The sequence below is a fragment of the Misgurnus anguillicaudatus genome, chromosome 24, assembly GCF_027580225.2.
Source record: "Misgurnus anguillicaudatus chromosome 24, ASM2758022v2, whole genome shotgun sequence".
NCBI lineage: Eukaryota > Metazoa > Chordata > Actinopteri > Cypriniformes > Cobitidae > Misgurnus > Misgurnus anguillicaudatus.
Window position 1 is genome coordinate 23,827,731 of NC_073360.2, and position 24,734 is coordinate 23,852,464.

At 38.7% G+C, this 24,734-nt stretch overlaps 2 protein-coding genes and 1 long non-coding RNA gene across 3 annotated transcripts; all 3 read right to left on the bottom strand.

Annotated features, from left to right (window-relative positions):
• Positions 1–4,485: 4,485 nt before the first annotated feature.
• On the bottom strand, positions 4,486–10,369 carry slc46a1 (solute carrier family 46 member 1). The gene is made up of 6 exons (XM_055196684.2): positions 9,936–10,369; positions 8,152–8,543; positions 7,600–8,060; positions 6,467–6,550; positions 6,231–6,387; positions 4,486–6,118 (listed from the first exon to the last, which is right to left on the bottom strand). Exons 1-6 carry the CDS (start codon positions 10,227–10,229, stop codon positions 6,064–6,066), a joined length of 1,443 nt encoding a protein of 480 aa, XP_055052659.2. The 5' UTR covers positions 10,230–10,369; the 3' UTR covers positions 4,486–6,063.
• Positions 10,370–11,092: 723 nt separating this feature from the next.
• On the bottom strand, positions 11,093–22,565 carry sarm1 (sterile alpha and TIR motif containing 1). The gene is made up of 8 exons (XM_055196685.2): positions 21,477–22,565; positions 20,685–21,303; positions 20,306–20,518; positions 16,700–16,791; positions 16,253–16,579; positions 15,909–16,098; positions 15,488–15,609; positions 11,093–12,079 (listed from the first exon to the last, which is right to left on the bottom strand). The coding sequence occupies exons 1-8, from the start codon at positions 21,929–21,931 to the stop codon at positions 11,959–11,961; spliced, it is 2,139 nt and encodes a 712-aa protein (XP_055052660.2). The 5' UTR covers positions 21,932–22,565; the 3' UTR covers positions 11,093–11,958.
• On the bottom strand, positions 14,163–15,474 carry LOC141361765 (uncharacterized). The gene is made up of 2 exons (XR_012367950.1): positions 14,753–15,474; positions 14,163–14,392 (listed from the first exon to the last, which is right to left on the bottom strand). It is a non-coding gene; the product is annotated as an uncharacterized lncRNA (long non-coding RNA).
• Positions 22,566–24,734: the final 2,169 nt, after the last annotated feature.

A 24,734-nucleotide genomic window follows, 5' to 3' on the forward strand; every position in this document is an offset into this window, starting at 1 on the left:
CTGAAGTAACGAGTAAAGTAGCGCATTACTTTATAAATGTACACATTAATATTTTAGTTACTTTTTTTAAAGTAATGCAAATTACTTTTCAGTTTAATTAGATGTAAAAAAAAAAACATGTACTGCATTAAACTGAATGTATTAACGTAGAATTACACACTCTATGCGTGAACAGTTTCAGTCAGAAATGGAGATGGCAGACCAGAGCTTGACATTTTTGCGATGAAAATGAACTTTGTAGTCATAAAAAAACACCTGCAAATTAAGAAAAAGTAACTTAAAAGTAACTTAAAAGTAATGTAAGCATTACTTTCCATGAAAAGGAACTTAGTAACGCAATTTGTTACTTTTTTGGATAGTAACTTAATATTTTAATGCATTACTTTTAAAAATACCTATCAAAGGTGGTCCAAGGAATGAAAAGCGGTAAACCGACGACAGGGTCATGGGCGGCCACGGCTTACTGATGCACGTGGGGAGCGAAGGCTGCCCCGTGGGGTTCGATCCAACAGATGAGCTCCTGTAGCTGAAACTGCTAAAAAGTGAATGCTGGTTCTGATAGAAAGGTCTAGTGGAGTCCAATCCATGCCTCGACGGGTCAGAGCTGTTTTGGTGGCAAAAGAGGAACCTACACAATATTAGGCAGGTCATAACAGGAACCTGCTGGAAACCAGTTTTTAAACTGAGTCAGGCCCGTTTTAAATTGTACCTTGGTGTTACTTTTTATTCTTTCCTGTATAATAAATGAAATAAATAAATGAAATAAATAAATAATGTTATGGGTGATCAATATATATATAAACAAATGTGCAAATATGTATTAATTTAATATTTTATTCTGCTGACCAAGATGATTAATTACTAGAAATCCCAAAAACATCTGCAGCACCTGGCCTTATAAAGGTGGGTATTCACTTTTGGCTGAACTTCATAGCAATATAATTTTGCATGTATCATGACCGTGTTTTAACAGCTGCCGTTTCGCCTTTAGATGTAAAGCAAGGTCATTTCCTTAAAAAGTTACATTATAAACACTGCAGTGCATAATTACTTTAAAGAATAATGATAAATGGCCAGGTGTGGCTCCAGCATTCTCTAAGAGAAATCATCATGACATCATGTACCCATGCACTCGCTCAGATGTTGTGGATCAGACCAGATGAGTCGAGGTCATGGGGGTTAACGGTGCCTGTAGTCCACCCACCCACGCTCCTCATCCACTCAACCTCCAGCTCATCTCCCTGAATGAAAGGATTTGACTCCTGTTTCCTCCATTTGCTCCAAATCAATCAAGATCTTTGTAGTTTTAATCCTATGGGATGGATTTGGACGGGACCTGCTGAATGCACGAGAAGCACAGCACACGAATATAAATCAATGTTTTTCTTTTATAATTTATAATTGTATTTATTTTTTGTTTACTTGCTTACTTTAATGTTGTGTCAACAAGCATTTTGCGAGCATGCATGTATACTTGAACATATGGAAGATGATCTTAAAGTCATGATGTTGACCCTAAACAGAGCTCCATCATTCACAACACATAATAGCCCATTCAAAAAACTTGGCTAATGTAATTACAACCTGTCACGACGTAATATAGCATATAAATTTCTTTATGAACAGAAATGTGAAGACACGCTTGATTCCTAATGTGAATCTCAGTCATCAATCAGGCCCTCGGGGTGTGTGCGCTGGGCAGCGCTGGCAGAGCAACGCATGTTCAGGCTCATCCCTATAGAAAGCCACAGGTTTATCTGCTTTGGCAGAAGGTTTCTATATATTCCACAGAGTGTGCATTTGTTTTAAAGTCAGCAGAAAGTAAGAAAGAGAAAAGGTGCCTAACAGGACTGACCACTGTAGACCAGAACCCTCAGGGAAATGTTGAATGATGTTTCCTTTCAAATGCCACTCATAAACAGACACAAGACACTGGAGGCGCTCTGTGTTCCACGTCATATTTAAAACACAACTAAAAGATTAATATTGGTCAAAAAGACTGTTGCATATTTGAATGACTTCTCAGTTTCACGCTGTAACATCTTTAAAATGCAAATAGTTGCAATGTTAATGATATGGGGAGGTTGAGTTCAAGCTAGTTTTTTGCGTATTACACAGGCTAGGCTTTAACAGTTAGGTCTCGGCTACAGAAAATTGAACGCATGTGCGGTGACGAGATAAGCGTCTGGTCCGAGCTTTACTTCCGGTTTCTGTTTGTTTAGTGGTTTGACTAGTTGCTGAAACTGAACTTTTAAACAAATAACTCGTTGAAAATAACAAATGTATTGCGTTCCTATGTAATCTACGTGTTGTTTATTTTGCTTGTTATATAAATAAACTACTTTAAAAGGACTTTGTTATTTTTTGTTGTTGGAGTTTACCGGAAGTTACGTGATTACCACGAAAGCCGCATGTTTATGTTGTTACTGCCGAAACCGTCCATAGATGAGATTTGTTCTAGGTGGTTAAAACCAGTTTCCCTGTCTCCTATACCAGATTTTATAGTCTTGTTAAAACTAAGCCTATATATAAGATTTATAAAGTTTTATAAAAAACATGAAATATAGAATATATCGAAAAGCCAAACCCCTAACAGATTTTTTAAACAATGCTCACATTTATAGAGACAACAACAAAGATGAAAGACAGTAAGTAAAATGAGAATGCCTCAGGCATACTTACAGTGCCCTTTTCCCACTGTTACAAACTGACAGCTTGGGTGGAGCAAAGGAGGGGTGGTGGGGTTAAACATTTTTTTGACAAGGACAGAAAAAGTCTGAAAAAATTACTGTTAAATTTATGTAAACACTTTTTTTTTTTTTGTGAGTTTTATTTTTAATGCAGCAAGTTACAAAAACAGACACCTTCATATTTACAGTAGTGGATCAGGACTTCATATGATCATTAAGTCATTTGTTTAATCTGAACTAGTTGAGTGTGTTTGATAACGAGTGAAGACAAGTGCTAGCTATATTCAAGATATGAGTATAACATTAAACAAATGTCATGTCGGTGTATAGACTGTTTCATCGGGCGCACGTGCGGTGACGTGAAAAGCGTCTGGTCTGAACTTTACTTCCGGTTTCTGTTTGTTTAATGGTCTGACTAGTTGCTGAAACTGAACTCTTAAACAAATACCTTGTCGAAAATAACAAATGTTTTGGGTTCCTATGTAATCTACGTGTTGTTTATTTTGCTTGTTATATAAACTACTTTAAAAAGACTTTGTTGTTATTTATTCTTCGCAGAGTTAACCGGAAGTTCCGTGATGACCACGAAATATGCGTGTTTATGTTGTTACTGCTAAAACCGTCTATAGTGAACTGCAAATGTATTTATTTTTTCGTAGTTCGAGAGGAGCCTAAACATTCAATCATCATTATGGGCGTATATAAGGCAGCCTTCCGGCCTCCGGGTCCAGCTGCAATTTGTCCGGCATTCCTCCCCATCTTTCTTCCTCTGCGCAGTTTTGTTGCAGACGGGGTTGAACTTGGGCCCCGAGTCCCGGCCTCAGGTTCGCTCTCTCTGAAGGTTCACAGCTCAGGTACAGAGCTTCCTTCGAGGACAGCAGGCCAAGTTCGTTTACCATTAATCATTAAGATCTAAATGCGTGTATACAAAGTGTTGTTCATCATGCAGTGGTTATATTCCTTGAGAATTTATAGAACATAGCAAACCATTTACTACTTTATTTTTTAATTCTAGTTGTTATTAGTACAAAGCAAACTACTTTGAAACTGGTTTGCATGAAGAGTCATTTATCTTTCTAAATTCCTGTGAGCAATAAAACCTGTATTTAAAAAAATCCTATTTGAGAGTTTAAACCAGGTACATTCCCCACAAAATGATTTCTTTTGTAAACCTATTATTACTTAGATTATGATCTGTTGTAAATACTTAGATTAGTGGCTGACTGATATGAGATTTGAGATTTTGAATATGTGGTTACATTTTTGCATACAGAGCTACAAACATGTAAAATCCCATTACGGTGAAATTCAAATGAAAAGATCCACTTATTTCACTGGGGAAAATATCAAAATAATGTTGGCAACTGAGATAGAAGAATTCTTCATTTATTTGTTTGTTTATATATTTATCGTAAAGGAAAAAGCTAAATGTCAAAAAAAAGTTTATTCTGTGGGGGAAGTTGCTGTGAAGGACTGGGTGCATAAGGTTTGATGCAGAAGTTTTGCAGCAGTACTCTATAGACATTTGCACTTTGGCCCATGTGCCAAATTATGTTTCCTCAGTGACTACATCAGATTCACATTCAAAAGCAGCATTAAATAAATGGTCACATTTATTAATGGTGGAGTAATCTGATTGGATAATGAGTTCCTGTAAATGTCTCAACTTCACAGGTGGTCTCACGAATATCAGGAAGCCTTAATTGAGAAGATTCTGCATTTTTTAAGGGATGCTCCAGCCGGGATCAACCAGATGCAGCAAAAACAGATAAAAAAAGAGCCAAAGTAGAAAATGGAAATCTGAACAGGTCAAATGTTTATGTACAATGACCATGAAATTTTCTTTTTCGGAAATACAAAAACGGTATTGAAATGAGTTTTAGAAAAATCCCTTCATCTTTACATTTTTTGAAGAGTGGGAAAGCATTTCAGTTCATGTCTTGAATCCCAACCCATGTGGTCATGTGTCCTGAGCTTGCAGTATGGCTTCTAGATAAACAAAATAACCACTGCTGCTGATGTTTCACAATCACTATCAATGCATCACATTCGTACAGCTTTTTAGGGGTTGTGTACACCAAAACTTTTAAACGCGGCTGAAAACGCCTGGACAACGCCGAATGCCAGCTGTTTTTCAGCTGAGTGCCAGCTTTCTTCAGCTAAGCGCTTTGGTAGCTCTGATACGTCGGCTGTGAGACGGTTGGTTGCTGTGATAGTTGTCCCGCCCCACCTCCACTGTGATTGGACGGCCGCGTGAGAACTGACATTGACGAGCTGAGCTTTTCTTCCAAAGTTGAACTTGATTTCTCAACTCTCGGTGCCCAGCGCTGAGTGCGGAAAAACCGCCGGGCGCCGGTTTTCAGCGCGGAAGAAAACCGCTATCTGCTGGCTTATTTGAAAAATGCTGAGCTTCCATTGAAAACAATTGAAAACATGCTTCAGCCGCGGGTGTAAAAGCGTTGGTGTGCACGCCCCCTTACTGAATATGTTAAAGGACAAGTTCGGTATTCCACACTCAAAGCCCTGCTCTCAGACCGTCCACGATAAAACAGAACGGCTTCGACCGAAACCCGGACATATGATGCTGGCCCGAGAATCCTCAGCCCCTGCGGCACCACCTCCCCCCCACCCCCACAATGTGTGCACAGGTGCACTGGAACAATCCCTCCCAAAATGCACCAAACCCTCGCCCACAAAGACGTGAAACCCACCGAGCGGCCAGGGGTGCTCACCGACACGCCCACACAAAAATCACCGCAAAAGATGCCCTCCAACAGGTGTTGTAGCATTCGTTGTAAACTTGTGGACCTATTTTTCCAAACGCCTCACACCTGTATATTCTTCCGCTGAGAGCTTGAATAATAGACACTCCAGCCCAGGTGGTGCCGATAATCCGCCTTTGCCAATTGCAAGAATACAAACAACTCTGTTTCTGGCGGCGGAGTAATACCGTACCTCACAGTACATCTAATACAAGTCAATGGAGTTGGACAAAAACTACAATAAAACAACTGTTGGAAAGCATCTTTTGCAGCAATCCCCGTGTGAGCACATCAGTGAACACCCCCGACCACTCGGTGAGTTTCATGTCTTTGTAAATGAAAGTTTAATGCATTTTAGGAAGGATTGTTCCCGTGCACCTACGCAGCCCCTGTGGGGGTGGGAGGTGATACAACAAACACCCGAAAACTCCCGGGCCAGCATCACGTCCAAACTTCAGTCAAAACCGCTCCACCTCATCACAAACAATCCGAAAACCGGGCCCCAAGTGCAAAACACCGAACCTGTCCCTCAAGAACAATACGTATTGGTAAAACACAATAAAAAAAAAAAAAGGTTTCTTTTCAGTTTCAGTTTTCAGAGTTTTGCAGTGTCAGGATGTACCAGAGCTTTCGCTGTTCCTCCTCTTCTCTTGACAACCCAAGCCCCTGTACACATTTTGAACAACAAAGTTAAATACACGTATTTGTTTTGTCTTTGTCTAAAATGTAAATAAACCTTAAAATAATGTCTTGGATTGAACCTTTCAGAGATTCTTACCCAATCACTGCAGCAGGAATGACGAGAACCAAAGCCCCAAAAAGGAAGGGGAAACCCCTCATGAAGTGTAGGGTAGCCGGATACAAGGAGTTAAAAACTGCACTAGACACTAGTGAGCACAGACCTTCAACACACGCCACCGATGCAAAAAGAGCCCCTGAGTCAAAGCAAATGTTTATTAAATACAAACTTTATATTTAGTCTATAACTTTATTTATGAAAGCTATCGGGTTCACCTTGTTCTGAAGGATCCACTAGCTTGGACAGTTTAGATCTCAGCACCGGAGTGCAGGCCATGGAAAGGAAACACAGACCATATCCTGGAAAAAGACACACATTGGCAAGTTCAGCTGCTAGATGCATATTTACCGCTGTAGCCACAGGGCGGCAGTGTGGTGCTGCATCAGCATGTTTTTACACATCACAGTGGCCTTTATACTGTGATGTAAGATCTAAATGGTAACACATTAGTCCACTCTCTAGATAAGCATGTATGCTAAATGATTCGTGACTATTGCTTTGTAAATGTAGATAACTGAAATCTCCTACAATCGTTAAAGGAATAGTCTACTCATTTTCAATATTAAACTATGTTATTACCTTAACTAAGAATTGTTGATACATCCCTCTATCATCTGTGTGCGTGCACGTAAGCGCTGGAGCGCGCTGCGACACTTCGATAGAATTTAGCTTAGCCCCATTCATTCAATGGTACCAATCAGAGATAAAGTTAGAAGTGACCAAACATATCAACGTTTTTCCTATTTAAGACGAGTAGTTATACGAGCAAGTTTGGTGGTACAAAATAAAACGTAGTGCTTTTCTAAGCGGATTTAAAAGAGATACTATATTTTATGGCGTAATAGCACTTTTGGGAGTACTTCGACTCGGCTAAGTAACACCCTCCCTCTCCCATTATGAGACAATAGTGAAGGGGAGCAGACTTTTCAGGCGAGTCGAAGTACTCCCAAAAGTGCTATTACGCCATAAAATATAGTTCCTCTTTTAAATCCGCTTAGAAAAGCGCTACGTTTTATTTTGTACCACCAAACTTGCTCGTATAACTACTCGTCTTAAATAGAAAAAACGTTGATGTGTTTGGTCACTTCTAACTTTATCTCTAAATGGTACCATTGAATGAATGGGGCTAAGCTAAATGCTATCGAAGCGTCGCAGCGCGCTCCAGTGCTTACGTGCACGCACACAGATGATAGAGGGATGTATCAACAATTCTTAGTTAAGGTAATAACATATTTTAATATTGAAAATGAGTAGACTATTCCTTTAAAAAACAACATGGAGATTAAATTCATGTTAACCTGAAAATCCAACACAGTATTTGTTATCAGGGATAAAAAATGAGATTTACCTGTGAACATTATAGCTGTGGTGTTTGCGACCGAAATTACAATCAGGCCGGTGATGTTTGAAGTAAGGGCCACTAAAGCCACCCAGAAGTCCTTTAAACAGTACTTCATAAGCTTGAGACCAATCAGGCTGGTGAGATAAGTCAAATTATTGGCTGCAGAGCCATAGCCAATCAGCTCTGAACCCCAACAAAGTGGAGCGCTCAATTCATAGAGCACGTAAAGCTCCCTGCAACCTAAATGTACAGACACCAACAAAAAGAAGCAGCAAGTATAAAGCCACAGGTTAGTCCTGCGTCCCTGCTGTTCATTAGATGTGTAGAGGCGGTAGACAGCCCGATGATGCCTGGTGGAGAGGAGTTTTGCATCTGGGTCAGGGGTAACAGATTCAGGCACAAAGAGGTAGGCGTACAGAGCCGCTGCTAAGTTTGTGGCCAAAACAAGCCAGAAAGGGTTGATATACCTAGAGGAAAACAGTGTGAACTATTAAAACATCTGTATATATTTTGAAATTTTATGTGATGCAATGCAATGGATAAAATGTTTATTGATACCCCTGCGCCTTACGCCAATGTCCTCCAATGATACTGGCAAACATGCCAGCTATTCCCAGACAAGCTTCTAGTATTGCCACGCGAAAGGTGCGTGAGCCCCTGCCACTAATGTCGGCCACATAAGAAAAGCATCCAGCCAAAATGGCATTAAAGTCCCCAGATAGGCCGCTGAAAATCCGTCCGATGAGAAACCAGTACACGGGCAGCTTTAAATACATTACGATCAGATATACAGCCGCCTGGACAGCCAAGCCTAAGGAAGGGATGATCAGAACCGGACGCCGACCTGCGTGGTCACTCCATGAGCCCAGTAAGGTCACAGTAAACAGGCCAACAAGAAATCCACCCAAATTGATATACAGGTTCCAGTGGGCTGTCAGTGTCTCCACTTCCTAGATGAAGAAAATGATTAACATTAACTTTATTGTCAGTGGCAATGATGTCCATCTACTTTGCAACAGTTAAAAACAATAAATTATAAAATGTTTGCTTTTTTGTATGATGTAGGGTCAAAAACATTTGTGCACTGTTAAAAGTTTTAAAATACATGTGGTGATTCTCACAAAATCCAGATTTAGAAGGTGTCCAGCATCAGAATTTTTAAAAAGCCCTTGAAGGTTTTTTTTTTTTGTTTTTGCACATATAAGATTAAGGTCTGAACTTACTATAACCATTATTTTTAAAGGATTTAGAAAATATTTCCTATAGACTTATTTACATTTTTTGATTATCATTATCAAAAATCATCATTACCGTAACATGATATTACATTTAATATATGCATTTACAAACTCATGTTTCGGTAATGAGAACTAAAAAGTTGCTTACCTGGTAGCCATCTTGGGTGTCACAGTCAATTATGTCCCTTCCAACAATTTATTTTTTAAATGTTAGTTCCTTGAGGGCTTAAACAATGGTTGAAAATAGTTGCGGAGGATGAGAAAATTGGTCTTGGACACATTTATATTCCTTATTATTGTCTCTACATTTACCAATAATCACCAAATACCACATGTTTCTTTAATGTAAATGTTTATAGTATAACATGCACTGAAGCTTTTTATTTTTTATTTTTTTTTAATGATAAATATTTCCATGTCAAAGAATCCAAAATCCAGTCATGGACACGTTGCGGTAATGAAAATGTTCCCCTTAAATGTGGAAAAAACAGCAAAATTGGTTTGTATGATGTCATTTAAAATCATGTTCAAAATAGTACATGAAGAGATGTTTGTAACCGTATGCTTCTTATTTTGATACATGCATTTACTTTTTTTATCAAAATGTTTCATGACACCTCTAATTTCGCGAGAATCACCCTTATTTGAGTTTTACAGACCTGCATGTTACAACCACACTGAGATGTATGCTGTCTAATGATTAGTCACGACTATTCATTTGCAGAATAAAAGTTTTTGTTTAAATAATTATTATACACAGTACATCAACAAATATTATGTATATAAATACAAAAACATGTATAATTTTAAGGAAAAAATATATTGATATAATAAATATTTATATATTATATAAAATATATGTACATTTATAAATGCTTATACACAAGCAAATATTTTCTTAAATACATGCATGTTTGTGCATTTATATATACATAATTATTATACACATTACATACACATTTTATATGTAAACAAAAACTTTTATTCTGCAAACGATTAGTCAATAAAGTGGTTAGATTGTGAGTATAGACCTTATTTCAAAGATATGCCTCATTTAAAAATACATATTTTCTTTAGACAGAGGATCTGAGTGGAAGATTTTACCTTCTCTAAAGGGTCGTCAATAATCGAAGCATTACACCCTCCTGCTTTTGATCCATTATAACCCACATCTTCACTTATACGATCCCACAGGTACTGCATGTATAGGGGCGTTTGGAGAACTATGGAGAACATAGACAAGAACATAACGGGCTCCACGGTCACGAAAAACGGACACGAGCAAGGTGGAGGTTTGGCACCCTCGGGCACCCTTAAACAACAACAACAGACTTCGCTAGATTGACCCGAATCTGAAGAGTCCTCCGGAAGAATAGCGCTGGTGTCTGAACTCTCCATGATGTGAGCCCTTGACCCTATCACAACGCGTACATTAAATAAATGTAAAAATTATAACTGATAAAAGCTGTACGATGAACAATGCATCGTAAACAGCTAACCGAAAGTGATTTACGGAACCCGACGTCACGTGCGTTAGAAAAGTTGGCCGTGTTATTGGCACCCCCTGTTGGAATGCACATGTAACTGAATATATTGGTCAAATAAAAAGGGTTCTCATTGTGCTTCTCATTGTGGTTCTGATCAACGTATTGACGTAATGATACATTATGTTAAGGCTTATATCCATTTTAGACATAAAGACAAAACAAATACGTGTTTAATAGGTTATGTATATTTTGTTCAGAACTTGTACAGGGGCTTGGGTTGCCAAGAAAAGAGGAACTGAATCAGTTCAACTGATACAATTCTGGGATATCCTGACACTGCAAAACCTCTAAAAATACATTTTTTAAGTCTTTATTAAGATTTGATTTTCTATTGTTTTACCAATACATATTGTTCTTAACATATTCAGTAAAAAGCTGTAGGCTACATAAAATTACATATTTTACTTTTTTTTAATAAGAATTTAATGTGATTGTAAAACACCAGCAATGCTGGGAATCACTTAGATCACTAACAGCATCATGTGGTTTTGATGTTTATGTTTTATCTTTCTGTGTGGTTATTTTGTTTATCTCAAAGCCATACTGCAAGCTCATGATACATGAGTGGAAGTAAAATCTGCAAAGCAAATGAGAATTATGTGGATGTGAGACCAAAATAAAATGTAATGTTTCCTGTTTGGCTGAACTTGTCATCAGAAAACATTTACATTCACTGCAACGTGCACAATTTTTGCAAAAACAAACATAAAGAGATTATTCCAAAACACATTTTATTGCCGTTTATTTCCGAAAAAGATTTCATACCTAAACACTTTCACGTGGCAGACAAACATCATAAGGCAACAGTAGGGAGCTTTTGGGAATAAAGCTGAGCACAGCTTGAAGTGTTGGTGAAAGTTCACTTGTATTGTTTCACTGCTTATTTACTGTGAGATTGTAGCTGCATATTAGTCTGGCAAATCCTAAAAAAACATCTAAAGTCATCTTTAGAGTCATGTTACTATTAAAATCATGTATGTTCTAATACTGTATGAGGTGATGCATGACCATGTTAATATCAGTTGTTTTTAAACGGCATTGATATACTGAATATTGACCTTTCTTTACCTTGTGGACATAGCTGTGGTCAATCAGGTGTAATTAACTGCTTACTTCAATTTCCAGACCCCTATATAACCTATTGCAAATTATATTTAAAAAATGCTTTTTCATTTGTGTAAATGAAATGTCTAATCAGTAATGAAACCGAACCAAGGATTTCGCCATTTACAAACACCGGATAGTGAGTATGCTGTCAATTAATAATGCAGAAATGCAAATTCCTGAGTTAAAGAAACGTCCAACACAATTTTGGGAGTACAGTCAGTGCATTATATGTTAAGGACATTTTTAGTTATTATAGTAGCTTCAAATAACATTACATGTTATGTACAACTTACTGTAAATAACACAGAACCTTACTATGAATGTCCCTTTGTATTAGTCAGTAGACCAACGTCTGTACATGCATACGAGCAAAAGAAACAATGGCTGTGTTCTGGTTACACGACAGCCATTGAGAATGCCTATATATTAGTTGTTTAAATACATACAAGTTGTTTTACAAGGCAATAAATGTCTTATTTTTTCTGTGGGTCTTTTTTATCTGTTTTTGCTGCATCTGGTTGATCCCGGTTGGGGCATCCATTTAAGAAACGCAAAATCTTCTCAATAGAGGCTTCCTGATATTCGTGAGACCACCTGTGAAATGAAGACATTTACAGAAACACATTATCCAATCAGATTACTGCACAATTAACAAATGTGACTATTCACATTTAAAGGCACAGTTCACCCAAAAATGAAAATAATGTCATTAATGACTCAGCCTCATGTCTTTCCAAACTCGTAAGACCTCCATTCATCTTTCAAACACAGTTTAAGATGTTTTATATTTAGTCCGAGAGCTTGTTGACCCTTCATTGAAAATCTACATACGGTATACTGTCTATGTCCAGAAAGGTAATAAAAACATCATCAAAGTAGTCCATGTGACATCAGTGGGTCAGTTAGAATGTGTTGAAGCATCGAAAATACATTTTGGTCCAAAAATAACAAAAATTACGACTTGTCTTCAACAAATACGTAACGTTCGTTCAACATGTACGACGCGGCTGACGTCTTATCTGGTGCACCCGGGCTTCGTTTACAGTCTGATGGAGACGCACGCTGTAAGTTTGGGGGGAAAACAAACTTCGCAAACATGTCTGAGGATAACACGTCATCCACGTCACTGCAGTCAAGTAACTTCAGTCTCACGCATGCGCTTCACAAAAGACGCGAAAAGACGACAATGCTGAATAAAGTCGTAATTTTTGTTATTTTTTAGACCAAAATGTATTTTCGATGCCTCAACAAACTCCAACTGGCCCACCCATGTCACATGGACCACCCTGATGCCTTTATTACCCTTCTGGACATGGACAGTATCCCGTGCGCAGACTCCCAACGAAGGGTCAACAAGCTCCCGGACCAAACACAAAACATCTTATACTGTGTTGCGAAGACGAACGAGTTTGGAATGACATGAGGGTTAGTCACCAATGACACTATTTTCATTTTTGGGTGAACTATCCCCCCAAAGGCGGAGTCCACGAAGTTTGAAAAACGCTTTGGAAAAGGAGACGGGACGACTACCAAAACACACTTATAGCCAATCAAATCAAATCAAATGCCGGGTTGCGTATGTGTGGGGCGGGTCTATCAACAGAAGGTCCAGATTCTATTGGGGTAGGGGCGTGTTTGTTTAGGTGATTTCAAATATCAACATTGGCTTTCAAACATCATGAGCCGCTTTTGCACTATCGGGCCTGTGCGAGCCAGGGCTTCAAACGGGCCTCACGGAGCCAATAGCCTCAGACCTCCAGCTGTGTAGCCAAAATCACGACGCGTTTGCATTGTCAAGCCAATAGCGCCGCAGCGGTTCAGAAAACCCCGCCCTTAATACGCCTACCTGGATGTAACGTCACACAACTCCGCCTGTTTTACCGTGAGGAAGTCACTTCAATCTGACAGGAGACGGGAGTGAGATCGCATCATCATACAACACACATAATGAAAAATGACTGAGGCGGCTGTTTGCACGGTGAAAGCCAAGATGAGAAGATAGAGATGTTTGCTTCATCCGCGGTGTTACTCTTGGAAGTTTATGTTGGCTGCACACGAGCGATCTCACGACGAGACAATATCAGATCAATAAGCAATAGTAAACTTTATGAAGTGGTAATTACAAATAAAGCGTTCATCTACCTAATGTGCCATTATACTATTGCCTATACACAATATTTTAAAGAATATAACGAGTCCTAGTTTTACATTTATGTAAAATAATCTTATTTTAAAATATGCACGTGTCTAAATATGTAACGTTACGTTTGTAATTATAGTTCTATGGCGATGTAAATACTTACACATTATAAGAGGTGTGATATCTTTAATCATGAAAACGTTTGTAGTTGAGCATCACATAAAACACAAGGTAACTGTCTAATAGCTATTTCAATAATGTGTCAATCAATAAATACTTTTGTCTATAAAGAACTGCCTCGAATAGCTGAATAGAACTGAAAATCACTTTACTTGCATCTCAAAAATCAAAACGTTTGAGAAATCATTAGAAAATGTACTCGTTAAGAATCAACTCTGAATATACACAAGTATTTAAAAAGCTATGTTACAGTGGTTAAGTTAATGATGGTTATATTTACCATTTTGTGGCATCTTACCATTTCTGTGTTTCAGATGTGATTATTAAGCAATCATTTTCAATAAACTGACAAGCAGCCGTAGTAATAACACGGTACTTTATTTACATATGAAGTTTATATCAGTGCACAAACAGTGTATTTAAAGACATCTCCTCCGGACTGATTTCAACATCCATGGCTCCTGTCGTCTCATCATCATCATCATCTTCGTTTCATCACCTACTCTTGCATTTGTTGCTGTGTCATCTCTCATATACAAAATAAAATCTTCTGGATGACAAACTGAAAGCTTTACGTTGGAATTTTTCTGTAAAACGGACACAAAAGAAAGCAGCACATGTGACGTTTTGTATAAAGGGTTTGTAAATACACATACAGTATACCGACATATAAAGTTTGCTACATTCATATAAGAGTTTAATTAATCTCCAAAATACCAGAAAGCATGGCTATGACTATAATAAGACCATGGTTACTTTTTCTAAGGGCTGACTAAAAAATTCAACAGAGATGACACTATAACACAAAAAACACAACAAAGACCCATGTAAGACACTTCTGCAATCGTTATTTGTATTTTAAGTGTTTTGTATGCAAACGTAATGTAGCATTTGTATTTGTATTTTAAGTGTTTTGTATGCAAACGTTATGTAGCATGTTAACTCACCGAATGTAGATACCATCGTGACTCGATCGCTTTAATACATGGAGTGATGGACAATGAAATGATGATTCAACACACATCTTTAATTTCTCAGCACTGTTGCACTTTAAACACTTTGTTCTGTGCCCGAAACTTTATAAACTTCTCCCGAACCGGTAGCGGTGTGCGCCGGATCCTTAGCATGGCGAGTTCGGCGTTGTAACGCGTGTTTTTTTTTTTTTTTTACATATGCAGATCATTTTCTTCAGTTCGAAGTACAAACATAGCAGGCATCTTCCGTGAAACAGTCAATTACTGGTGATCCCGGTTATATTTAAAGTTTTAAATCTGCAGACAGATGGATGCACATCTTGCCAGAGTCTCAGATAAACTCCGCCTTAGACCTTTACCACTCCCCTAGCCCCGAGAAGTCCGCTTTGGCCCAACGATTTCGGCGGGCCAGAAAAGCGGGGCCTTAAGCACCAACGAAGCACCAGTGAAGCACGATCATGCCCCGGAAGTGACAATGCAAACGCGACAGGCCTCGGCAGGCACTGGCACGCCCGCTTGAAGCCCGATAGTGCAAACACGGCTATGGACTCCGCCTTAAGGCTGCTATTGAATGTGAATTTGGTGTAACTACAAGGCACTGCAGAAACATAATAGAGAGAGGTTAAAAATTAAAAGCATGTGCCAATGTGCAAATGTCTATAGAGTACTTCACCGCAACACGTTTAGTCAGACAGCATGTTAACTTACTTTATTCCGTTAAATTTAAGAATGGTGCTCATATCCTCTGGAAGAGTGGCCGGATCAGGCCATACAAAATTATCAGTGACAGGAACAATGTTTTTCTTTCCATTTAGAGCAGTGACGATCTCCTGTGGATAATATACATCAAAATGTTAACACTTATATTGCAGATATCATACATGTAGAATGAGATGTAACAGTATGCATATATGTAGGCATAAATATAACTATAGACTACATTTTTAATTACTTAATACTTTAGCTGTTATTTGGTGTTGGGAGATGTTTTGGCTTGTTCTAAGAATAAATTTTATTATACCAATTTTGGTGACACTTTTTATAAATTATATCATTATCATGTTGTCTAATAAAACTGCAGCATTTGTTCACAGATCGTTCTCCGTACTGTAGGCTCCAAAAATCATACCTTATGCACCCAGTCCTTCATAGCAACATCCCCCATGCATTTGTCCAATGCATTGGCTGACAGCACCAGGATGAAGTTACGTGCACGCTGCACGCTCGTGATCAGCTTCTCCTCGAACCTGCCGGCCTCCAACTTCTCCACATCGATGAAGACGCTGAAACCACGTAATTGTAGATGCACCTTGAGCAGACTGCAGAAAAATCGAATAGCTTGGGGTTAGGAATTTAATTTTCTGCTACAGCTAGAGCATTCAAATGTACCTTTAAAACCAAAATAAAAACACAATCCCTTTGCAAATGTCATTAAATGGAACAATGGCAGCTCTGTAAAGGTTCTTGTCTAACCTTGCAAGCTGTGAACCTGTGGTGCGACGGTAACTGATGAACACATCAGGGCCAGCAGGCTGGGAATCAGTTAAACTGGGTTTAACAGGACGGCGAGCGGAAGAAATTATCTTGGCACGATGTATACCGTTCTCTATGTGACAGTCAGACTGAAGCTGCTGGTCTGTGATATGGGTGATACATTTCCGATCTACTCCAGACTGAACTAGCCCATAGGTGTACTGACGAAATCTTGGGTCTATGTCGGCCAGCCAGTCTGCAAGGTTATTGGGGTCGCATGTGGAGTAGTTGGCATAGGTCTTTAGCACACGCAGATCTCTTAAAAACCTGAACAGTGGTAGAAATGCCAGAGGTTATGACAAAATATATAATGCAAAACTGGAATAATGCTTCAGAAATTATGTAAATGTGGTCAACATAAATTTTTAAATATTATAAATTACTGACCTCTTTCGAGTAAGCCCAGAATTCATGCCTAGGTCATGAATCAGATCTTGTTCTGTGATATTCAGCAGTTGATCTCCATCCACCTGTAGCTCCTAAGCCACACAGTGCATAAACCAATGAATTTTTTCAGTGATAAAAATGTCTTGCAAACTTTTTTTAGTATTATTATTTGCCTATACCATAAACCAAAGGGATCCAAATTAGTACCTAGATCTAAATGTTTACTAAACACGCTGTACACTAAAAAGAAATCTAGAAAAATGAACAAAAACCCATAAATAAATAGAAAAATATATTAGGCATTCCTGAAAAAGGCAAAAAAAAAAGGACACTAATCACTCGAATCATAAGAATCTCAGCTTTCAAAGATATGTAAAATGTTTAGCTTTTTGTTTTTGCGTTGTTGTATTTGATGAAGTTTTCTGTCAAATAATGCAGTGTCCATCCCACGGTACATTGGAACTTTAACCCTAATAAGTCCCTTGGGGTCAATCCTACCCCAAACCACTTTTCTTTAGTTTAAAAACTTGGTTCCCTTCATCTCAGTGGAATAAGATTTTGAGACTTTTCCAGATTATCTGTCAAGATTCATATATAAAAAAAACTGCGCTTGATTCGGTCGTTCTAAAGAGGTGTAAAAAAAATTCAACAAAAGAGACCCTTTGGGGGTAAAAATGAAATTAATGGGAAATGCAAAAAAAACCTTATTATTTGTCCCAAAAAAAAATCAATGCATCCAGAATAAATCACACACACACACACACACACACACACAAACCCTCTGAGACACACACACACACACACACACACACACACCCACACACACACACACCAACACACACACACATATGGACACACACAGACAGACACACACAGACACACTCTCACACTTAAATTCATTCAAATTTCTGTGGCATTTTGTAACAAAAGACTTCAACATGCATCAAAAACTACAAAAAATTCTACTATTTGAAATAATTTTATTTTTAAAGTCCTTTCTAATGTTTATAGAAACATAAATTAACACAAAGGGCCCTATTTTAACAATCTAAGCGCATTGTCTAAAGCGCACAGTGCAACATCTAAATGGGCGTGTCCGAATCCACTTTTGCTAATTTAATGACAGGAAAAATAGTTTGTGCGCCGAGCGCATGGTCGAATAGGGTTGGTCCTATTTTTTTAATGATTAATGGGAGTAATTTGGCCGTAACTTGCAATAAACCAATGAGAGTCTCAGCTCTCATCCCCTTTTAAAGGCGCGCTGGCGCTATGTATATTCCCTATTTAGATGACGGACTTTGTAAACTGAAAAACTAAGCGGAGGAAGAAGATCCCCAGTTTAAGATTAATGTTAAATATTGAAATTGTTATTTTTTCATTAAAACCTTTAAAACCCGTTTTCATTTAGTCATGGAAGTAAAAAAGCAGGCTTTTAATTGCTTTAAATGGCTATCCAATATCATCAAAAATAATTTACAAGTATGTAATAAAAGGTTTTTACTGTAAAAATACTTTATTTGTTACAAACACTAGATAAACAATTTAAAAACGGCTCTCCGCACGTTTCAGCACTTGGACAGCATCAGATTTTTTAAGCATTACTTAAAAATGTTTCTCATCTCACCATATCCACAGGTACAGACTGAGTCATCATATACAATAAATCCGTGAGGTAGCATTTAAAAACATTTAAAAACAGATGCATTTGTTTGAAGCAAAGCATTTATTTACTTACCAGGCTACAGGTGAAGCAGCTCTTTGTGCCTTCTAACGTCTCATAATTAGTCCTCATTTATGTCCAAGAGACTCAATAATAATCTTTTACATTCAATCCTTTAATCTTTCATATTTAAAAGCGTTTTTGTGCTGCTGCGCATTCATGTATGTGTTAAGCAAACCCGCGTTGTTGTCCTGTTTAGGCGCATATTACTTATGCGCTCTTTAAATAACAAGAAAAAAACATAGGGCCCTATAAAATCCGTTTTATTTTTTCCCAAATTCCGTTTTATTTTTTCCCAAATTCCGTTTTCTCCGTTTTAATTTTTGCAAATTCCGTTTTATCCATTTAAATTTTTGGCAATTATATTTTTTACCCTTTACTTTTATTTTAGTCATAAAAAGAGTGTGCCTTTAATGTTAATGATTAAAATGTAAATGATTTGGGGAAAAACTGGATAACAGGATTACTTAATGACTATAAAAGATGCATTTACACACGCACATACACATGCACACGCGCGCGCACACACAACTCAATTCAATGCATTGTTTAGTGTTGTTGCAGGAGGCTACAACAAGGTACAGTGAGACAAACGTGGATGAGAGAGTGCATGTATCTTTGCGCTCACCGTGAACAGAGTGTTGACAAAACTTCCAAAATAACAGTTCTCCGTTCACATAAAAGTCATGTGAGACCTGCTCGGAACTAAGTGCTTAGGGTCGAATTTCTTAATTTTTTCGCTGACTAAAGCAGAGTCGTGGAGAGCCGCTTCGCCATGGTTTCAGTGTTTTGGAGGGGGTCTGAAACGACGCGAGGGGGCGTGTCGCCCAGATTTACTTCCCCTGGTCTGCATTTCCCCCAGACATACGTTCGTCTCCCACACAAAAACATAATTTTATTCAAAATATGTAAAATTCCGCAAAATTCCGCGTTAATACCAGATTCCGTGTTAATTAGCCAATTCCGCGATTCCGAAATTATAGGGCCCTAAAAACATATATTGCTCCATTGATTTTAGAGCAGGTTTTTGTTGTTCAATGGCGTAGTCTATTTTAGTTGCCTCAAAATAGCAACGCACCAACAATGCGCCTGAACGCACCTCGTTTTCAGACCAGAACGCCCATGGGCGCAAAAAGGGGTGCAAATGCATTTGTTATTTAAACAACGCGGCACTAAACATGAAAATTATAATTGCGCAGGGTGGAAACTAGCAAAAGACACTTGCGTCACGCATTGCGCCGGGTGTAAGATAGAGCCCAAAATGTTTCACTAAAGTACTGATGTTGAGCAGTTGGCCACATCCAGTGAAATGAATGGGTCTCTATGGGCATCTGCTGGTCGAAATGATTTTTTTCCTAAATTGTAATTCTTTTATGTTTTTTTCTAAACACCAAATGGCCAAATTCAACACATACATCTAGATCAATATCTTAAAACAATTTAAATCAAATTTAGACAAAAAATTTATGTGAATTTTTTATTTAAAAAATTATATTTTACAGGTAAGCTAATCTTTATATCTCCCAAAACACAGCATTAATGTATAGATGGGAAGTAAACAAAAAAATATTATATTATTTGTGTCATTAAAAATGTATACATTTTTTGTTATCACTCTTTTAATTACTGGGGTCATTTTTACCCAAAAGGTGATCAGGCATTGAGAAAGGTCACATTAACTTTGTTATCTTTCCAGGAAAGCAGTGGGAATATCATTGATATCTTGCATCTCATGTTTTTCATATTGTTGGAGTGTGCAGGCTTTCTTTTGCATTTTAGACTGTTTGGATAATTTTATCTTATTTGGATCTCATTCTGGACTTTTTTGAAGGTACAGTGAGTGGTTGGCTATTCAGCTCGACGTGAAATGGAAAATGTGTACAAACCTGAAACTGGTCACTGAATGAACTGAAGCCAATCTGCTGTAGCCAGGTCTGCACCTCTCCAACCTTCCAGTTGGGAACGGATGACAGGATTCGCCTCGGAACGTCCTCGCCCATCATCTTCAGCGCCCGCTTAGCCAGAGAGCAGACAGTGCCATTACTGGAGTACATGACGATTTTCTTAAGACTCTGAACAGCTCCAATCTCATGAAATATCTGTGTAAAAAGGTCCAGAATACATTACTTACATTCATGCCAAAAGCTACCTATAGTTCATTCAGGCTCTTTTATCATTATTTTATTAGAAAGATCTGAACTGAACTCATATGATTTCGAGCATCATTATCACTAGAAATGTTAGAAAAGTTATAATGTGTTTGACCTTAGTATTACGTTGCCGTGATTTGATACTGGTCTCAACACAAAGGTAAAACGCAGCAATGCATTTCCCCTCCAAACGTGTACCATCCAGTAGGGGCAGCAAGTGCTGAAGGTCTGCGGCTGTGCGGCCCTGCATGCTGTCGGTGCTGTCCAGCAGGTTGCGTGCAAACTCGTCAGGGTCTAGGGAGGCGATGAAGGGCTCCACCAGCTCCAGAGTGCCAGACTTCACCACCTCTTTCTCTATCTCCCTATTAGCCGCCAAAATAGCCACGGCAAGACAGGCGTGAAAACGGATCAGCTCGTCCTCCTTAGAGAATGCCAAAGGAAACAGCCAATCAGCCGCCTGTTTTTCGATCATCAAACGCTGGCAGCGGTGACCACCATACATGGCACAGTTAGCCAGGGCAACGGCACAGTGCCGCAGCACGGTTGGGTCCGTTCCACGGCACCAGTACAGCAAGGTGTCCAGAGCGCCGTTGGTTATGAGCTGGGCAGATGTCTCTTCGGTGTGTTTAAACATGTGCTCAAGAATACCCGACACGCTTCGTGCCAGCTGGGCATCATCCTGTTCACGGGTCAGGTTGAGTACGACACCCAGACCCATACGTGCAACGTAGTCCCTGAAAAGAATAATGAAGAAAAATTAAGCATTTTAAGTTTTCTATGCATTTTTGTATATTCGAATAAAACCCAGATTCCCTACTATGTTGTGCTTCGCCAAATTATTTTGTCCAAACAATAAAAGTTTGAAGTCAAATGACTAATACACTTTAATATTAAAGATGTTTCTAACCTGTTTTCTGTGACCAGTATCTGTTCAAGGAGCTTGGCAGACTCGTATGTGATTTCCACTGCAGGCGTCTGCAGCAGCTGGAGGAGCAACTCCAGTCCTCCATCCAACCGTATTCTGTTGCAGATCTCTTCCGCTACCTGTCGACCAACTGTGGGCAAAACCCAGGCCTCCTCAACCAGCTGGAAAGTTTCAGCGATGGCCCGACGGGTTTCGTCCACGTCACCTGTATCTCTGGAAGACTTCAATGTTCTCATTGCGGAGCGCAGTGCAGGAAGAGTGTCGTCCAGCACGGCCTGCACATCGGTACTGATGCCCGGGGAGACGGCCTTGGGGTCAGAGCTCGTCCTCCGGTTATGCAGTCGACCGACATATGCAGGAACCGTGAGTCTGTCTGAGCTAAACATGGAGAAATGCCGGCAAATCTTACTGAGATAAACAACGACGGACAAAAACATCTACTGGCTGTTTCTGAATGCGATTTGCTTTAGTGTCTTTGCGTGAATGTTCACAGAAGTTCTCTGGTTTCTTTGTTTATGTTATGTTAAGAAATTGGTTTGGCCTGCGTCTTTGAACTTCTTCCCAAACAAAGCATTATTGTCTGATGCGCCAAAAACGATCAGATTTATTAGCAACAACCAAACTGTATCGTTGCGCTGACGTCACAACAAATAAAAAACAAACAAACATCAGAACCTTGACAAAGCGCCGTTATTACTCCACTTAAAATGCGATTTAGGAGTCCATGTCTTGAAAAAAAAACCATCGAGGTGTTATGAATTATCAATGTAAGACTTTTAACAAACGTGTGATCGTAGAAGAAAATAAGACACAAAAAGGAGTTAAACGGTTAAATGACATCAGCCGGTTTAGTTGTGTTGATGCACCGCGTCTGTGGATTCGGTTTTGTTGAGTATTTTCAGTTTCCTTTAGTCACGTGTGCAGATATTTTAGTTGCCGCTTACGAAAAAGCCCCTTGAGGTTATTCTAAAGCAAAACGATGTTATTATATTAGAAATAAACCAAGATTAATAGAGCGCATTCTTCCCCAGTCATCCTCAGCGTCAAGACCCGCCCAGTGTATCACACACGCGCTGTGGAGATTGAATCAGCTTCAGCATCACTGTAGTGCACTGCTTAGCTCCTCCTGCTGGAGAATGATGATAACACAGCATGTCAGCTGTTAAAAATTATGGCACTTTTACATTAAAACAACTTGGCGTTATTAAAAAGCGAATTTTATTTCTCAAGAAAATAAATCTTTTCATTCTTAAAAATGCAGGGTTGTTTCAACTCATGGTTTGGTCAAATGTGGACAAATCCAGCTGTTGGGTTATATTTTTTCAGGCAAAGAAGGCCTGAAAACATTTCAACACTGCTGAAAAAACCAGCATACCAGCAAGACCAGCATATGTTGTGTTTTGGTGCTGGTTTGCTAGTGAACACCAGCTAAACCAGCATCACCACCAGCATTAGCACCAGCTAAACCAGCTCAAACCAGCATTAGCACCAGCTAAACCAGCATAAGCACCAGCATCCCATGCTGGTCATACCAGCATATGTTGTGTTCTGGTGCTGGTATGCTGGTGACCACCAGCTAAACCAGCATAGACCAGCATAATTCCCATGCTGGTCCATGCTGGTTTGATGCTGTTTTTTTCAGCAGGGAAGACGACAAATAAACGTAACGGAAATTGTTTAAAGAGCACCTATTTCATTGCTAAAAAACAACGTTATTTTGTGTATTTTGTATTACAATGTGTTCGCGTGGTTTATGGTAAAAAAAAATTCTTTTCCACATAACGTATATTTTTGTAGCTCCAGATTTCCATGTCTTCCTTAAACGCACGGATTTTGTACAGAACTGTCCCTGATTGGCCAGCTAATCTGTACGTTATGATTAGCCTGAATACCTCTGACGTCAGCCGGAAATGCGACGCTCCTTACCATTTTTGAAAGATTTGCACACAATGCAATGCTAACAGGAGTTAACTTACAGGCTGTGAGTCTGAAGCGGGAGGAATTATGATAATGTCGGTCTTCTCTACATCACCAATCCCAGGAAGTAAACTGTTGTCTACAATCCGTGTGTTTGTTGTTGTACAAGAAAAGAGATTTAACGTGGAGACGATAAATCGCGTCATAGTTTACTTTATGGTTTGTAGCTTTTGCATATCGTTAACATGTACTAATACACACTTACACACCACAGGAAATGTAAAATCGTAAATCGAACCTTAAGATGTAAAATGTTGAAGTGGCAATGAAATTGAAAGAAAAACTGTTTTAAAATATTGTGGTATTTTTACAAAAGACTTTAATCTGTGAGCTTCATTATTTAAAAAAAATTCAAAAACCTGAATTCTCTTCCCTCTTTTAAACGATCTCTCTTTAGTTCCCGTCATATGGTATGGTCCGGGAAAGATCGCAGCAAATAGCAAATGACCCAACTTCAAACGATCCAGTCAGTTCTCAATGGACGAATTCAAGTCCAGCCCTACCTTTTTTAATTTCTGAAGCCATTTTACTCGAATATCACCAAGGGGAAAATAGGACAATTGCTTGTTCTATTTCATGGCGACTTTAAAGCCATGTGTAATCTATTCTATATCAGTGGTTCTCAAACTGGGGTCCGCGAGACTGTGCCAGGGGGGGCCCCAGTTTTATGACATTTTATAAAATACATTAATTTATCATAAGTTCTGTGTTATTAAACCAAAAAAAGCATACTCACCAACATCACTACTTTGTACAATTTAATATGTTTTGTTTAATTAAAATGTTACATTTTAGAACTGTGTTCGTAGTAATTTTTCTTTGGGGGGGCCGCAAAGGAATGCACCGTATACAAGGGGGGCCGCACGCAGAAAAAGTTTGAGAACCACTGATCTATATTGCATACAGAGGCCATAATAGCCAATGTATCGTATATTTATAATTTTATACGAACAGTGAATGGCAATGACGATCACGTTGGTACAGCAAAAGGGGCAAAGTGTTTCAGACTGTGTCTTATGTGCATGTGTGCTGCTGAGAATGACAGAGATATTCATTATAATGTCTGTCTGTAGACAAGTTGTTGTGTTAATCATTAACTATTTGCAGACGTCAGGCTTATTGCGACAAGCCAACGCACTCCCATGCTGTTCTTGAAAAGAATATTGGTACTCTTTAGATACATACTGATATAGACTATAATGCAAGTTGAATCATGCATTATCAATGTTTTATACATTCCCATTAATCGCACAGTTACATAAT

Bases quoted from the DNA above. Each gene is read 5' to 3' on its own strand.
- slc46a1 (XM_055196684.2), bottom strand. From the start codon at position 10,229: ATGGAGAGTTCAGACACCAGCGCTATTCTTCCGGAGGACTCTTCAGAT. The intron at 8,061-8,151 runs GTATCAATAAAC...GTTTTCCTCTAG, and splicing joins CATTGGCGTAAGGCGCAGGG to GTATATCAACCCTTTCTGGC. The intron at 6,119-6,230 runs GTAAGAATCTCT...AAATGTGTACAG, and splicing joins ATTCCTGCTGCAGTGATTGG to GGGCTTGGGTTGTCAAGAGA.
- sarm1 (XM_055196685.2), bottom strand. From the start codon at position 21,931: ATGTTTTTGTCCGTCGTTGTTTATCTCAGTAAGATTTGCCGGCATTTC. The intron at 21,304-21,476 runs GTTAGAAACATC...TATTCTTTTCAG, and splicing joins ATACTGGTCACAGAAAACAG to GGACTACGTTGCACGTATGG. The intron at 16,099-16,252 runs GTTAGACAAGAA...ATTTTTCTGCAG, and splicing joins ACAGGTTCACAGCTTGCAAG to TCTGCTCAAGGTGCATCTAC.